The sequence below is a fragment of the Mauremys mutica genome, chromosome 8 (assembly GCF_020497125.1).
Source record: "Mauremys mutica isolate MM-2020 ecotype Southern chromosome 8, ASM2049712v1, whole genome shotgun sequence".
Lineage (NCBI taxonomy): Eukaryota > Metazoa > Chordata > Testudines > Geoemydidae > Mauremys > Mauremys mutica.
In genome coordinates this window covers 95,629,396-95,645,388 of record NC_059079.1, presented here as the reverse complement: position 1 = coordinate 95,645,388, position 15,993 = coordinate 95,629,396, and the positions used below count along the sequence as shown (strand labels likewise).

The window sequence follows — 15,993 nt, the reverse complement described above, 5'->3', positions numbered from 1 at the left end:
GTCACTAGGCATGACTCTAGGTAACTCAGGAGGGTGGAAAACCACAGTGTCAATGAAGCCTTTTTGTAGAAGGCCTGAATGAACTAAAGTCACTCCATGTCTGACCAAAGTGCTTCCATGTTTATGTTTGAACTTTAATTGACCTAACAGGCCGGCAACAAAGAATGGTTATCAGTTACAACACCTGCACCAGAAGGTAATAACAAGGCCTGCTATAATGAGCCTGCCTGCTCAAAGAGGGAGTAAAACAAGATAACTGTTCACAGAAGTGTTACTAACGAGCTAAAGTGTTTTTGCCAAGTATGATTTAACCTGCTTAGTGTATTTGGTACATGGGAATAGACGGGAGGAGCAAGAAGGGGAGTAAAGGGGGATGAGGAGTGTGGGGGGGGGGAATGGAAATGCTTAGCTGAAATCATGTATAAAGAGAGAGAGCTGTTTGTATCGATGTGCAGGATTTGAGATTGCTATGTCTCCCTTGCACCTTATTTGGGCTCAAATAAACTTTTTGTTTGCTTCTCCACCCTGGTGTGTTAATTAGTGCGGCGCACACCGGGCAACGAACCCCCACTGTTGCTGTCCTCAGCCCTCTGTGCTGGCAACAGATGGGGGATGGTGAGGGGGCACAACAATGAGGCTGGTTCTGCGCTTAAAGTGATATCGCTAGTCTTGATGTTCAGCTCATTTTCTTTCTTTCTTAGTTGTCTGTGTGTAGTTCCATGTTGCAGCTACTGCATTTAATGATCTCCCAATCCCAGTTCTCAGGGACGCTATCTTATGCCGATGTTTCCTAAAAACTACTTTCCTCTGCAGTGTCCAAAAATTATCTCTGCTTACGGTTTTTATATTACTGTTTTTTCCACTTCTAGATTTCCTTTTCCATCTAGTCTTCTCTATGTGACTCACTTAGATTAAAAACTCATTTGGGCAGAAACTGTCCTTATCAGAGCATATTGTTTGTGATACACAAATAATTATTATTAACAATAAAGAAGATGAAGTGGAGCCCCACAGTCTGCCCACATATTGGGCAGCTGAATTCCATCCCCTCGCTCCATGTGATTCAGGCTTTCTGTGGGAAGGAAATGTATATTGCTTGGAACATGTGTCTAGCAAAATATTTGAGACACATAACTCGAAACTAGACAGACAAAGGCCTCAGTCCTGCAACTGACAGTATGAGTGGACCCTCATACTCACACATTGCAACATGTAGAGTTGGGGCCTTAATTAAAACAAAGGAGAATATGATCAGTATAAAAGCATTACAAAAATCTTTTGATTCTGTATATAGTTTCCGTTCCTAGTTTCGGTTTTGGTTTCACACAGTATTGCTCACAACAGGAGAACTCACACCCAGAACTCTGAAAAAAGAGGTTGTGATCCAGGTACACGAGTCAGCACTGCACATTTGTTTTATGTCACGTAGCTGATGCCTAACGCTGCACCGAAGAGGTTAATACGGCCTTTAGGAAACAAACATTTTGTGTTTGTCTTGCTTTAGTTGCCCTTCTTAGTGTAAAGATTTCTAGAAAGTGGCTGGTTTAAAACATACCAGTTTGGGGCTCCAACTACCACGTTTTAATAAACTCTTATGACTTTATTAAGACTCACTTCTTATCATCATCAAGCCCAGGCCTGAGGAAGAGCTCTGTGTAGCTCAAAATCTTGTGTCTCTCACCAACAGAAGTTGGTCCAATCAGAGATATTACCTCACTCACCTTGTCTCCTAATATCCTGGGACCAACACAGTTACAATAACACTGCACACTTTATCAGCATCAAATTCTGCTCCATAAACTGAACCTTTTGTCAACTGCAGTCCCCTGTCTGCCAGATTTTCTTCCTCTAATACAGCACGCCAACCCCACCAAACGAACTGAAGTCAGGTCCCAGTATCAGGAGTCACACCAGTCCATGGGAAAGCTCTGACTTTCTCCTCCTCTGAGACCTCCACTGTGCTGTGCTCTCACCTTTCACACTGACATCAGCATTCCACCTGGCTTCTACTCCTGTTTTTTTGACCTTGGGCAAACAATTTAAAGTCTGTATGCTTCAGTTTCTTCATCTGTAAAATGGGGATGATAATAGTAATAAAGGGCCACGTGCTCTTTCTACTGACGTACCGTGGAAGGGTAAAATATTTTTTTCATTTTCATTGTTAATGGTTAATCTGCCCATTGTTAATGGTTAATCTAGACTTGCGCAGAGACTGGACATAAAAGTCATTTAAGAAGTGATGCTTTATTCACAAGTTTCCAAAGGTTTAATTACTAAATAGCACAAGTCACTGTTTGATTCTGGTGACAATGACTCTGTCTAGTCTCATATTAAAGTACCATTCAAACAATAAAAGTTACACAGACACATGTAGAGCTAAAACATAACTAGCGGTAGCTTATTATTTGGTTGCTTATAACGTGGCTTAGGTGGTGTTACAAGGCAGGAAGACAATGGTTGGGTGGCTATAACCACCCGAGCAATGTACAATTGCCCTGAAATGCAAAGGCTACTGTAAGAAGTTATTCACTCAGAAATCTAGCATGTCCAGAGGCTTTAAGTACATTTAACAATACAATGTAGCTGGGCCTATGCACACAGAGACTTCACGGCTTATATGTTTATGTGTGTGCACATATAATTCCATCTTTTGGGCAAAGAAAGTATTAAATCTGAAGGCTTCTGTCGCAGGGTATCAGGCCATCGGGGAAGGAAAGGATGGATCATCTCCTTCTGGTGATGGTGGCTCCTCACCTTCGGGCCGTGAGGTGTAGCAACCACAGCCAACAGAGCTGCCCTTGTCCTCTGGGCAGCGAAGTCTAGCAGCCAGAGTCTACAGGGCTGCCTTTGTTCTCCGGAGTGCAAGGCCTAGTGGCCAGCACAGAAAGGAGTAGGAGACCCAGGCCCACCAAGGCCCAACCCAGGGAGTCCTGGTTTCAGGTTCAGGCTTCCCTCTCAATGTGGTGGGTCACTTCCTGCCCTTGCTGCCGGATCCTGCAGTTCTTCTGGAGTTAGCAGCCCTCCATTTGCCTTGTCCACTGGGATCCTGCCATGGATTCAGCACGTTCAGCCTCCACAGGAAGCATGCATCCACTCTCCTCCTCAGTCCACCCAGACTGAGCTGAGCCGTCTCCTTTTATATACTGCTTCCAACTGGCACATGCCCAGCAAGGGTCGGGGGCATGGCCTCCTGGGCTCAAATTGCATGCCCTTTCTGGGCCAGTGCAGGGTTGGTACACCCCATCACAGCTTCCCATCATTGGCTCAAAGCTTACTTAATGATGGTGCTGGTTGTAACACATGCCATGGGCCTTTATTTCCTATTACCACGATGCATCTTATCTTGCTGCACAGTTAAGAAGTTCAGATGGCATGAGCCCAACAGAGACAGACATCCCCAAGGACAGTCCTCCTCCCAGTGCGGCTCTGGGGCATTTGATGGGGGATTTTTACAAGCGCTCTCCATACAAACAGCTTCAGAAGCTACCCGTTCGCTGACAAAACAGGAGTAATTGAAGGATCGTGTTATCATTAAGTGATCCTTCCGGTGGCCACCTTTCCTGGCTCTCTAACTGATACTGAGGCCAGTCAACTGTACAGAACCTCTTTAGTTTACTCTTTGTCATTGGATCCAAACCAAACACCTTCCAATTTGCTAGAATGCATTCTAAGGGCGTACACCTTGCCCTGCCGGCCGTACTCTGTCCCTGCCACATACTCTAGGGATACGGAGACACTGGGCGTCCCCAGGTCCTAACAGGCAAAATTCCACACCACTGGACTGTTTCTACCTTATCCACGGGACCATACCTCACCGTCGCCCACGACAGCTTCTCCACTATCTGTGTACGTTGCACCGTTGTGTCCTCCGAGGTCGGCCTGACGCGTCTCTGCCGAGGCCCCCGGTAAAGGTACCGGTGCGCGCTGGGCGTCAGCTGCGACCCTCGTCCACCGACCATCGGAGGAGTCCGGGCAAGGCACAATTTTGCCTCGAACCCCACGTTGGGCACCGAAACTGTTGCCGGCCCAGAGGGCCCAAGGGGGCAACAGCGGGGTTCGTTGCCCGGTGTGCGTCGCACTAATTAACACACCAGGGTGGAGAAGCAAACCAAGTTTATTTGAGCTCAAATAAGGTGCAACGGAGAAATAGCCATCTCAAATCCTGCACCCCCGCACGCAGGCGGGGTCCCAGCATTTATACCCCCTTTGGTTTTTTTTTATCTGTACTTTCCCACTGTGTGGGCTATTTTCTCATGCATGTAACCTTGATTACAGCATCTGCTTTCTGCCTATTTTATCTAATATTGTCTGCATCTAGTGCTAACCGGCCTTGCAGCTGCTAGCAGTCAGCACATAGCACAGGAGGTTACAAAAGTTTAGTAAGGCTAACAGAAGCGCTTAACATGGAAGTACTTTGATTCACATAGGCCTAAAGCAAGAAGACTTCATCGACACTCGTGGTCTTCCATTCTCCCGAGTTACCTAGATTTATGCCTAGTGACACCAACACCTCTGTAAGAAAAAGACCCAAAAATCAGGACTGTTCCTATAAAATCGGGACATCTGGTCACCCTAGGGGGACCTGCTGTACCCTTCACCCATGGGCACGACTTGAGAAGCGGCTCCCAAACAGTGGCGGCTGCAGGGCGTCAGAGATAGTCAGCTGAGGCGCTCCGAGTGGAGCCTGTTAAACGGCATGTCCCACGGCTGCGGGGCTCGCTCGGAGAACCACAGACCGAGCTCAACGCAGCATCGGTGAAACTGGAGTCACGTCTGTGGCTGCAGACGGGCTCGTGCTGCGCGGAGTCGCTCCGTTCGGAGACGTTCCTACTCCCCGGGCCTGGCCGCTTAATACCGAGCGCTCCGTGTGCCAGGGCCCAGGCGCGGCCAGGCTGGGGCCACCCGCAGGCAAGGCCCAGGCCGCACGCTTCCTAATCCGTCGCCTAGCAACCTCCAGCGGGAGCGCCCGCGAGCTCCTTCCCGCCCCTGCTCTCCAGGCTCACAGCTACGGGAAAACCAAGCTCGGGGCCCGCTCGGATCTTCCCCTCAACCTGTCCGCGCAGCCCGCCGACCAGCGGCTCCCCCCGCCCAAGGGTCACCGGCAGCCCTGTCCCGCTCCGCCGGGCCCGCCTCCCTCCTCTAGGGGGCGCTGGCTCCGAGCCGCGCTGCTTAGAGCTCGGCCCGGGCCGCCGCTCTAGGGCCCGGCTGCGCGGTGAGGGGCGGGCAGGGTGGAGGCTGCCCCCGGCCCAGGTGAGAGTGAGGGACAGGGAGTCCCGCGGACCAGGCCCGACCGCTTCCTGCGCCTTGGCTGGGGCCCAGGGGCCGGCGCTGGGAGTGGAGCGTGCGGGCCGAGGAGCGCGGAGGTGAAAGGCCGGGATTTGGGGCCGTTGTGACGGCAGGGCGGGACCGAGGAGGTGGGGGGGGGCGGCCTGGAGCAAGGGCTGGGGGGGCAGCAATGAGGGGAAGGGGTGGGTTGGGGCAAGGGTGAGAAATGGTGCGGGGCTGGCTAAGGGAAGGAGAAGGGGCTGGCCGGGGGATGGTAGAGAGTGGTATGCGGAGAGGGGCAGGCTGGGAAATTGTCTAAGAATCAAGGGCCTGACTCTTCTAACCTAAGTCCCATTGGGGTTACCTGCTAGGGGTGCACTTCCCTGGTCGAAAGTCTCCTTTCAAACACTCTCTGATCCTTCTTGTTATCTCACAGCCCTTTCACCTGTGCATGTGAGAGTCGTCTTTACCCTGGATGATGCGTGTTCTGTGTCTGATACTGCTCTGAGTTTGTGGTGTTAACTCGACTTGTCTATGTTGGAGTTAACAGCTCTAGCAAGAGCAGCCACACTGGGAGTTGGAAATACTATTTGAGCTGCGCTGTGTGATTGCGTGAGCAGCTGAGAGGTGGTTGGAGTTGAGCTGTATCCCCTGACAGGCCAGCCAATTTGAGTTAAAAGTGGCACTGCACTTGAGTTAAGGTCTTTGTGCATGGACAGGTGTTGTGTTAGGGGCGACACTTGAGTTATAACAACTGCAACAAAGACAAGCACTAAGGGCATGGCTACACTTGCAGCTGTAGAGTGCTGTGAGTTAAACTCACCTTGGTAGAGCGCAGTAGGGAAAGTGCTGCGGTCTGGCCACACAGACAGCTTCAAGCATACTGCCATGGCCGCATTTGCAGCACTTTCAGCGGTATTGGGAGCAGTGCATTATGTGAAGCTATCCCAGCATGCAAGTGACTGCAACATGCTTTTCAAAGTTGGGTGTGGGTTGGGGTGTGATGGGGAGTGTGTTGTGTGTATGTGATGGGGGGAGAATGAGGTTTTTGGGGTGCTGAGAGTGTGAGAGCCTGCTGTCCTGTAAGTTCAGCACCTCCCCCTGCCCTCCACCAAACAGTAAATGTTTGCTTTTTCTCAGAGCTGATAAGCAGCCGGCTTCTCCGAAAAGGAGCTTTGAAAGGGCATTTCTGCATTCTTGCAGCTGATTTCACAACAATGACAATAGTGGCCACTTGACTTAAGGGGATTATGGGACGTTTCCAGAGGCTGATCAGAGCACAGTGTAACAACACGTCGTTCACACTGGCGCCGCAGCGCTCCAGTGGAGGCATAGCAAATGCTATTCCACTCTCCGAGGTGGAGTACCAGCAGCGGCGTAGCTGCGGAGTCAGAGCACTCTACGTGCCTTGCCAGTGTGAATGGAGAGTGAGCTAGGGCGCCAGGGGCTGCTTTATTGCACTGTAACTGGCAAGTGTAGTCAAGGCCTAAGCATTGCAGGAGTCTGAGGCCATGTTTGCTCTACAGCGGCATAGCTACGGTGCTGCCGCTGCACCACTCTAGTGTAGATACTTCTACAAGGGATTTTTTTGTTGGTGTAGTTAATTCACCACTCAGAGGTTATAGCTAGGTCAACAGAAGAATTCTTCTGTTAACATAGCCGTAGTCCTCAGAACATGTGACTTCTTGCAGCACAGCACTGTAGATAGGTTGATCTAATTTGTACGTGTAAACCAGGCCTGAGATTATATCTACACTGCAACCAAGGTGTAATTTTCAGCTTGTGTAAAATAGCAGCAGAGACATGTCAGTGTGGGCTAGTAGTGCAAGTACATCGCCAGGGGACCACAGTGGGTTTCAACAGTCCAGACCACTACGTCCTTGCTGCTTTCAAAGGCCGGTCTACACTATGGGGTTAGGTCGAATTTAGCTGCGTTAGGTCGATTTAAAAATGACCAATCAACCCAGTTCCGTTGACCTAAAGGGCTCTTAAAATCCACTTCTGTACTCCTCCCCGGCAAGGGGAGTAGCGCTAAAATCGACTTTGCTGAGTCAAATTTGGGGTAGTGACGATGCAAATCGACGGTATTGGCCTCCAGGAGCTATCCCAGAGTGCTCCATTGTGACCGCTCTGGACAGCACTTTGAATTCCAATGCACTAGCCAGGTACACAAGACAAGCTCCGGGAACTTTTGAATTTCATTTCTGTTTTGGTCAGCATGGTAAACTCAGCAGCAAAAGTGTCCATGCAGTCCGCCCAGAACTGCAGTAGGCAACCTATGGCATGCGTGCCAAAGGCGGCACGCGAGCTGATTTTCAGTGGCACTCACACTGCCCAGGTCCTGGCCACTGGTCCGGGGGGCTCTGCATTTTAATTTAAGTTTAAATGAAGCTTCTTAAACATTTTTAAAACCTTATTTACTTTACGTACAACAATAGTTTAGTTACATAATATAGACTTATAGAAAGAGACCTTCTAAAAACGTTAACATGTATTACTGGCACGCAAAACCTTAAATTAGAGTGAATAAATGAAGACTTGGCACACTACTTCTGAAAGGTTGCTGACCCCTGCCCCAGAATAAAGAAAGAATGTATGGTTTCAAAATAATAGTTACTTTATTTCGAAGAGGAGAGGGTGGTTGGCTTACAGGGAGTTAAAATCAACCAAGGGGGTGGGTTTGCATCAGGGAGAAACACACACAACTGTCACACCGAAGCCTGGCCAGTCATGAAACTGGTTTTCAAAGCCTTTCTAATGCGCAGCCCTGGTGTCTGGCGCAAAACAATTGTCTGCCGTTGCTCTCGCGGAGGAAGGGGCGACTGACGAAATGTACCCCAAAGCACCCACGACAGTGTTGTTTGTCCTATCAGGCATTGGGAGCTTAACCCAGAATTCCAGTGGGCGGTGGAGACTGTGGGAACTGTGGGATAGCTACCCACAGTGCACTGTTCTGTAAGTCGACGCTAGGCGTGGTAGTGAGGATGCAGTCCGACGACTTAATGTGCTCAATATGTGGACATATGCAATCAACTGTATAAAATCCATTTCTAATAATCGACTTTTATAAAATGGACCTAATTTTGTAGTGTAGACATACCCTGAAGTAAGGTAGTTAGATTAAAGCTAACCTGGATACATCTACACAAGATGTAAATTATGCCTCTGGTTGCAATGTAGGCGTAGCATGAGACCAGAAAGACATACTCAGTCTTTTACAGTTGAACTTCACTAATTTGTTCTGATGCTTGAAAGGCCCATTGCAAATTAATAAGTAAACAAGTCGTGAAATCAAGGGCATTGTATCACGAAATGTATTTTAATCATCGCTTTTGAGAGTTGTAGCTTAAACTATGTATTATTTGTTTTGTTTGGAAGCCTGGTGAGACCATGCAGGTTCTTCAGAGAGTTGTCATTCTGTTTCATTAGCCGAGTGAGAGTTAGCAGAGTTCTTTATATGCTAGGCACCGTGGTATGTTAAAGGAAAGGAGTGATTTCAGATTTAAATAAACTCAGAGTTTCCTAGTGTGTAAGGGTTTGAATTGGACTTGTATCTCTCTTTTTTGTTTATTTTTTTAAAATGCACCTTTCTTGGTTATATTTACAAAGATAGATGTATACAAGTATCGACTTTTTTCAAAAGTACTATTTACTCATTTGAATCTCATGGATAACTTAAAATGGTTTGAAACAGATCTCCACCGACGCATCACTATTTACCAGTGAGCAGTTTTTCTGCTCTGTAATAAGGTAAGCCCCCAATCCTGCAATTGGATCCACTAGCATGGAACCCCATTGACTTCAGTAGGACTGTGCTCAGCCCATGGGTCTGCACTAATAGATTCAATTGCAGGATCAGGGCTAACATACATAATTGAGATGTGTACTATGGAAGCTTTAAAAACAAATAAACAAAAAAACCTCTAGGTCATTGAGTGTGCATGCCAAGGCTCACGTGAGTGAAACAGTTGATGATAGCAGCTCATCATGGAAATGCTGAGAGGATTTTAATCTCTCTAATTTTTTGTTATAGGGCAGCAGACAAATACTGAGGTTCATCACCATGTCTGCCCTGGCAACAGAACCTACAGTCTTCTTGCTTTCCCACAGAAAAAGGTTATGACTCCCAGTTCCCTCGGAAGAATGAGCAGTGTCTGTGCTGGGTCACTAACCGTACCTGCAACTCTAGTTGCTACTGTTTTGCACTTGTAACTAAAAAGGTAATGAAATTGCAAAGGTCTTTTTTTTTTTTAAAAGCTCCTTTAAATTGTTTACTGAAACGGTATAGAAATGCACCAACATGATGTCTGTTTGGGGTCTGTGTGTTCTTGCTTGTCATTTGAAATAATTGTAATGAAAAATATATTTTTAGATGTACCCAGTAGGTGATAAGCAACAAAGAGTCCTGTGGCACCTTAAAGACTAACAGATGTATTGGAGCATGAGCTTTCGTGGGTGAATACCCACTTCACCAGACGCATTTAGGTGATAGTCAGTCTACTGAACGAGAGCTACACTGTTACTGCTTCCTTCCCCTCTCCTGTCTTTGTCCCTTCTTTGCTCTGTGGTTCCATCTCAAGCATTAACAAAGTGCCGTCTTGATACTATTAACACTCCATTGCATATTTCAATCTACAGTGTTCTTCAGCCTCTGACTTTCTAAGAGTTGGTGTCTCATTATCAAAGTTTTGAAGAGAGACATTATTTTGTAACTTTAAAATTGCCAACAAATGATAGAACATGTGCAGGATCTTTAACCTGAAGAAAGAGTAATTATGTTTGGTAGTGTTTTCATGTTTTGTTGTTTCTTCTAAATTTGATTCCAATAACATTAAATATATACATTCACAGACCGTTAGATTTCTCTGTTTAGTCCTAACTGATTTTTTTGGTTGGTTTTCTTAATTCTGCAGAAAAGTTAAATGTCTTCGCAAGATAAGGAAGCTCAGGAGGATGAGCTGCTGGCTCTAGCTAGTATTTATGATGAAGATGAATTTAAAAGGGCAGACTCTGCCCAAGGAGGAGAAACAAGAATTTGTCTGGAGTTGCCCCAAAACTTCAAAATATTTGTGAGAGGTGAGTCCAGATGTTTTGCATTATCTTGAAATTAGGTTTTATTAAAATAGTCTGTTTTCATACACATGTTCCAAAGGAGGTTACCCAAACAGTCTTCGTTTTCTCTTCTTAGAACTTTGAGGTCATGAACAGTTTATCACAAATTACAGCTGGGATGGGTATCACACATACCTACCTATAACTTCACAATGTTGTTCTTGCTTTAAGATCAAAACTAAGATCAAATATAGTAGCTTCCTAGAATGGAATTTTTAATGGTTTGTTCAAATTACTTGCTAAGGAGAATTAATCGGTTGTGTTTCAAAATATTTTTTTTCCCCTAAAATATTTTAAATTAAAGTTGGAATATTTTTGTGTGAATTGAGCATGCATTAGACCACGGGGGACCTTTGGAGCAAACTAGTCTAGGTCTTTAAGTGTTGTTTTCATGTCCATCTGGTGTGCTTTTGCATTGTATTGCATTTCTGTAGTGCCTTTCATATGAGACTGTGTTTTGAACAGGGCTTTTTTTTTTTTTTTTTTTTTTGGCGTTTACACATGTGCACTTTGCAATTTTTTTTGTTTTGTTTTTTGACTCCTTAAATTTAAAAAAAAACGAAAACAGAGATTTTGTAGTTAGTGAAATAAAACAGTTTCCTACCAGTGTACTCATGTACTCACTGGGCTGACCATGGAGCGAGCTGGGCTGTGTCTGCCTGGGCAGAGCTAGGGCTGCCCCTGCGCCAGAGGCCTTGGCATAGGCAGGACATCAGCGCCAACCCCAGGGCTCATGTGGCCTGTGCGGGTTGGACCAAGTCACACTGCTGGCGGGCTACCACACTGCTTGGCTGTCGCTGCCAAGTAACCAGAGGGGCCTGGAGCTGCGTGGGAGACACCGAACAGCTCCGCCTCCTGTCTCTCCTTCCCCGCGAGCACGCCCAGGGGCTTGGTGCTGCCCTCCAGAGCTGGGCGTCGCAGCCCCATGCCGGCAGGAGCAAGCAGCGGGCGTTTGGGGGGGGTGGGGTGAGAGAGAGGGCTGCTCGGTCTCTTGAGCCAGGGCACAGTCACCTCCGCTCCCCCGGCGCCAGTCCCAGTCTGAAATGGCTGTAGCAGCCCTGCCCACCGTCCCACGTCTTGCTATGCAGCGCGGAAGGGGAGGAGGCTCTGAGAGGAGAGCTACAGCCTGGCTCCCACACTGGCTCAGTGGGGAGCATGTCCCTGCTGCACTCCCACGGGCAGCCGCCAGCCCCTCCTCAGGCAGGAGGCAGTAGCGCGGCCCTGCCCCAGTTGCGGAGCGTAGGAGGTGGCAGCAGAACGTGGCAGCAGGGCGGGCCGCTCCATCTGCGCCAGCTTTAGGCTCCTGCTCAGCTTGTCCCTACCTCCACCTCCACCTCCCTGCGCCGCCTCCTGCCGGGGAGGGGAGCAGCAGCCTGGGCTGAGCCGAACTCGTGGCACTGTGCAGGGCAAGCCTGTGGCTGGCTCGCAGGTGTCCTGGGGAGTGGGAGGCCTGGGCCGCACAGCCGCGACGGCACCCGGTTAGAGAACAACAGAGCGGTTGGGATCCAGCCCAGGACACTGCCTCAGGTCGGAGCTGGGGCCCCAGCATTATGCCGCCCCTGATAATTTTGCCACCCCAAGCACCTGCTTGTTTTTCTGGTGCCTAGAGCCGCCCCTGGTTTTGAAATATTAGTTAAAGAACACTGTAAATTGAAATATAATACTTCACTTTGGAAAAAAAATTGCCTACTGTTGCAGGTAACACTGAGCATTATTATAACTGTCAGTTTCAAGAAAATATTATTTTGTATTTGTTCAGGTGATTTAATTTGTTTATTTGACACCATTGTGCATGTGTAGCTGCCTTCCTTGGTTCCCATATGCAATCATTCAGTTTCCCTTGTTTGTATGGGTCAAACTCAGCAACACAAATAACAGATAACAAAGCTGCACTTTTAAACATTTGGCAGAAGGACTTGAAATTACTTCTAATTCCGTTTTTAATTTGACTGTTTTCAAGTTAATTGTGTCCTTTTAAGCTTCCCAATCTGTGAAGTGGTTAACAACTCCATCAGAGGTGCCTCTGCTTCAGTTTACCTATTAACAAGGTCGTACAGTGAAACAGTGACAGATCCACAGTGCTGTGCTCTGTCCACTAGACACTCCCTTCTCTGGAAAGAGCTCTGAAATAGGAATTTGCTTTTTCTCTATGGAAAACTGTCTATGATAAATGATCAAAATTAGAGAGGCTTGTTCCTTTTCTTGTTCTTAGAACAACAAAGTATATTTACCCTTATTCTTGAGGATTTGCCTTTCCAGACTCTCTGGTTTGTGATTTGTCTGACAGATCATAGTACTAGCAAAGTCAGTATTCACTGACTCAGCCTCCAGCACACAACTGTTTATGAAATGTTATAGCACTAAAAAGGCACATTGTTTACTTAAGTCTGAGTAAAGCAGTTAAACTAAAAATTTATCAAATGAAAAGAAGTTTCTTGGGAACTTTATCTTACAGTTAAACTTCATTAGGCTGCAACACCTATAATCATAGTTCTGTTGATCTCTCTCTCTCTCTTTCTCTCTCTCACTCTCAACTTGTGTCAATCAATTGTCTTTGGTTCAGGAAGTCCCACAGAGTGTCTCCAGAACAATGGATATGAATACACAATTTGCTTTCTGCCTCCACTTGTACTGAATTTTGAATTCCCACCAGATTACCCATCAGTCTCTCCGCCTGTGTTCACACTCAGCAGCAAGTGGCTCTCCCTGACCCAGGTTTGGTTTAAAATCTTTTTGGCACTTCTTGTACTTTTCAGGAACATAAAAAAAAATTCTTGTAAATGCAGCGGGTGAAGGAATAGTTGGATAGAACTTTGCTTTCAACATCCAGGTTCAGTTGGAGGAAACAATTAGCATCATGAAATATAATACATAGTTCTAATGAATTGTGTAAGAAGTAGTTTTTATTGGCACCCTTTGCCAGCAGTCTCTTTCTCTTCATGCTGCAAGATTCTTAAAGATAAAGGATGGGATTTTCAAAAGAATCTTAATTACTTAGATGCACAAGTCTCATAGAAAATCAATAGAATTTAGGCTGCTAAATCATTTAGAATAAAATTTTTAAAAGCATTTAAGTGACTAAGTCCCACTGACTGTCAATGAAACATAGGCTTTCAAGTGCTGAGGTCATTTTTGAAAATATGACTGTTCCTAAGTCACTTCTGGCCAGAATTTTAAAGGTACTAAAGATGCAGAGAGATGCATAGTGACATTTTTAGAAGTCCTTGGTGATTAACACCCATTGAAATCAATGGGTATTGGGTACCTAACTTGCTTTAGGCGCTTTGTAAATCTTACTGGGTGCTTATCTGCATCTATCGGCACCTATTTGGAAATCTGGCCTTTAGGCACTTTTGAAAATTCCAGTCATAGCGATTTGATGTCCTGTTTCATCTCTGCTTATATCCTGTGCATTATAGAGTAGGTATATGTGAATATGTATACACTGTGCTGTCCAAATACAGCCTATATCTGAAAATCTTTTGTATTTTGTCTCATGAGACTCAGGTGCCTTCCACCGTTTAAGAAGGGCAGGTATTAATGTATAAATATTCTTCTTGAAATCCTTTTGTTTTTTTTAAACTATTTAAGAGTAAGATACTGTAAAAATATTTTCTTGAAGAACAAATTTTTTTAGTGAAAGAACACAAGTGTGTGTATTTTTAAAATCTCTGGAGAGAGGAATAGCTCTGTCAACAGCAGCTAAAGATCTTGAGATCCAAAGGCTGATAAAGGCAGTACTATATTAAAGAGATGCTGTTAGGATTGTTAGCCCCGGAATTTAACCTGCCTTTTCTGATGTTAGTAAACATGTGATGCTATTAACCCAGCATTTGTGAGCAATCCAAAAATAACAATCCAGGATGCAGGTGTGGATAGAGAGCAGTCTTCACTGAGGACACTTCTATTTCAAACTTGCAAGAAAGAGAGCAAGTGGATTATAAAATAATGTAACTTTAAAGCATTTTGAATTTGCTTATTCAAAAACATATTATCAGAACTAACTGTGTATGAGATGTATACATTTTTAAAAAATTACACAAACCAAAAACCTGCATTAGGTAATGAGACTATACAGGACAACAACCCATATCTTTTCATAGGTGGAAGAATGCATCCATTATGTTTGGGTACTGTGGGTAACACATCTGGATACTTCCAGTTGAATTCTTTATTATTGCAACTATTTCTAATGTTACTGGATATTTGCAAAATAGCTGGTATCCCTTGAATAAAAATTGTCTAACATGGAGCTATATCTGTTGAGTTCTTTGCTGTGCAGCAGTGAGTTTATATGAAACAAGCATGTCATCTAGATTTTTTTCCCATAAATGAACTAAAATTTCAGTTGCATAGGCCTTTATTTCTTGTATGCCATTATGTATTACAGCAGCATCTACGGGCCAGCTCCATTCTGGTAGTCAGTGTACAAATAATTCCACTGAATATTGTGATCAAAACATTGTGCCTGATCATACAACTAGACTGTGCACCTAGAGTTCATTGCTGAGCAATGGAGAATTTAGTAAGAGCAGCACAACCTTGGTATGTGGAGGGATGTCCCTTGTTTGTAAATTATACGTTGGAGTTATTAAAGTTAACATTTATTTTCCTTCTATAGCCTGCTGTATAAGAGATCAGGGAGGAAGAAAGAGAATCAGTTTCTTTCCATAGATTAGGCTTTTTCAGAGCAAACATCATCCAATTAACATGTCCATTTTTTAGCCTTTGGGAAATGTGCACTCAGGTGAGGTGATCACATTTGAGTTAACTTGACTTTTACTGAAACAGCAATAATCGTTGTCTGAATTAACATGCAGTAATTGTAGCATGAGCTGTTTCAATGCATGAGCGGTGATTGGTTAGTATAATTTGGAAGAGAGGAACTAAAGGTTATGAACGGAAACTTGCTAATCGGCCAAGAATTCAGACTGTCTTCAAAGTGCACTGCTGCTAGTGAACTAACACTCACAACAAATAAAGTTAGTTGCAAGATAAGCAGAATACTCATATCCTAACTATGCTTAAATTACTAAGGAAACTGGAATACTAAAATTTCACTGCAAGTCAGGGAGAAGTAGAAGAAGAGGAAGTCTCTGGTACAAAACAGATGTCTGTTCCAGTACACAACATTAGAATGTGTTCATTGTTTGAAAGTCCAAAAGGCAAATGCCTGCACTAATTCATACAGCATGTAATATCTATTGTATATACAGATTTTAATGTTTTAAATAACACCATTAACGTACATCAGATGATAAAACACTTAAAGCATTATTCTTAAAACCATACGTGAGTAGTTGGCTGAATCTTGAATTGGCTTCCAATAAAGACCTACATTTAGTCTAGTCAGGACAATGAGGCTGACTTCTTTCATTAAACTCAGAACTTCAAAGTTGAGATTGTAAATATGCATCGTAGTTACTTTGTTTTTGTTGTTGGCTAAAAATAACTTGCTCCTGTAACCCAAAATATCTAGATCAGTATATAGGTCTGGCAGTAATTAGAGTATTCGTACCTATTCACTTCAGAGGAAATGAGTTCTGATTATGATACAGGTGGCTTTTAATTTATAAACCTAAATATGACTGCAAAGCTGGTGGGAAATTAGGTGTC

The 15,993-nt window shown here is 45.0% G+C and overlaps 2 protein-coding genes across 5 annotated transcripts in view; both read left to right on the top strand.

The window, feature by feature from the left end:
• NDFIP1 (Nedd4 family interacting protein 1) overlaps positions 1-15,993 on the top strand; it is a 134,165-nt gene that overhangs the window by 48,582 nt on the left and 69,590 nt on the right. The window lies entirely within an intron of this gene.
• LOC123376572 (E3 ubiquitin-protein ligase RNF14-like) overlaps positions 1-15,993 on the top strand; it is a 75,417-nt gene that overhangs the window by 48,606 nt on the left and 10,818 nt on the right. The window contains exons 1-4 of one of the 3 annotated variants that reach the window (XM_045028669.1): positions 5,074-5,250; positions 9,299-9,485; positions 10,179-10,341; positions 12,941-13,092. In XM_045028669.1, the coding sequence (XP_044884604.1) occupies positions 10,188-10,341; positions 12,941-13,092 (306 nt within the window). In that variant the 5' untranslated portion in view covers positions 5,074-5,250; positions 9,299-9,485; positions 10,179-10,187. Of the gene's footprint in view, positions 1-5,073; positions 5,251-9,298; positions 9,486-10,178; positions 10,342-12,940; positions 13,093-14,767; positions 14,923-15,993 lie in introns of those variants that run through there. The other 2 variants (XM_045028667.1, XM_045028670.1) reach the window with 2 other exon arrangements.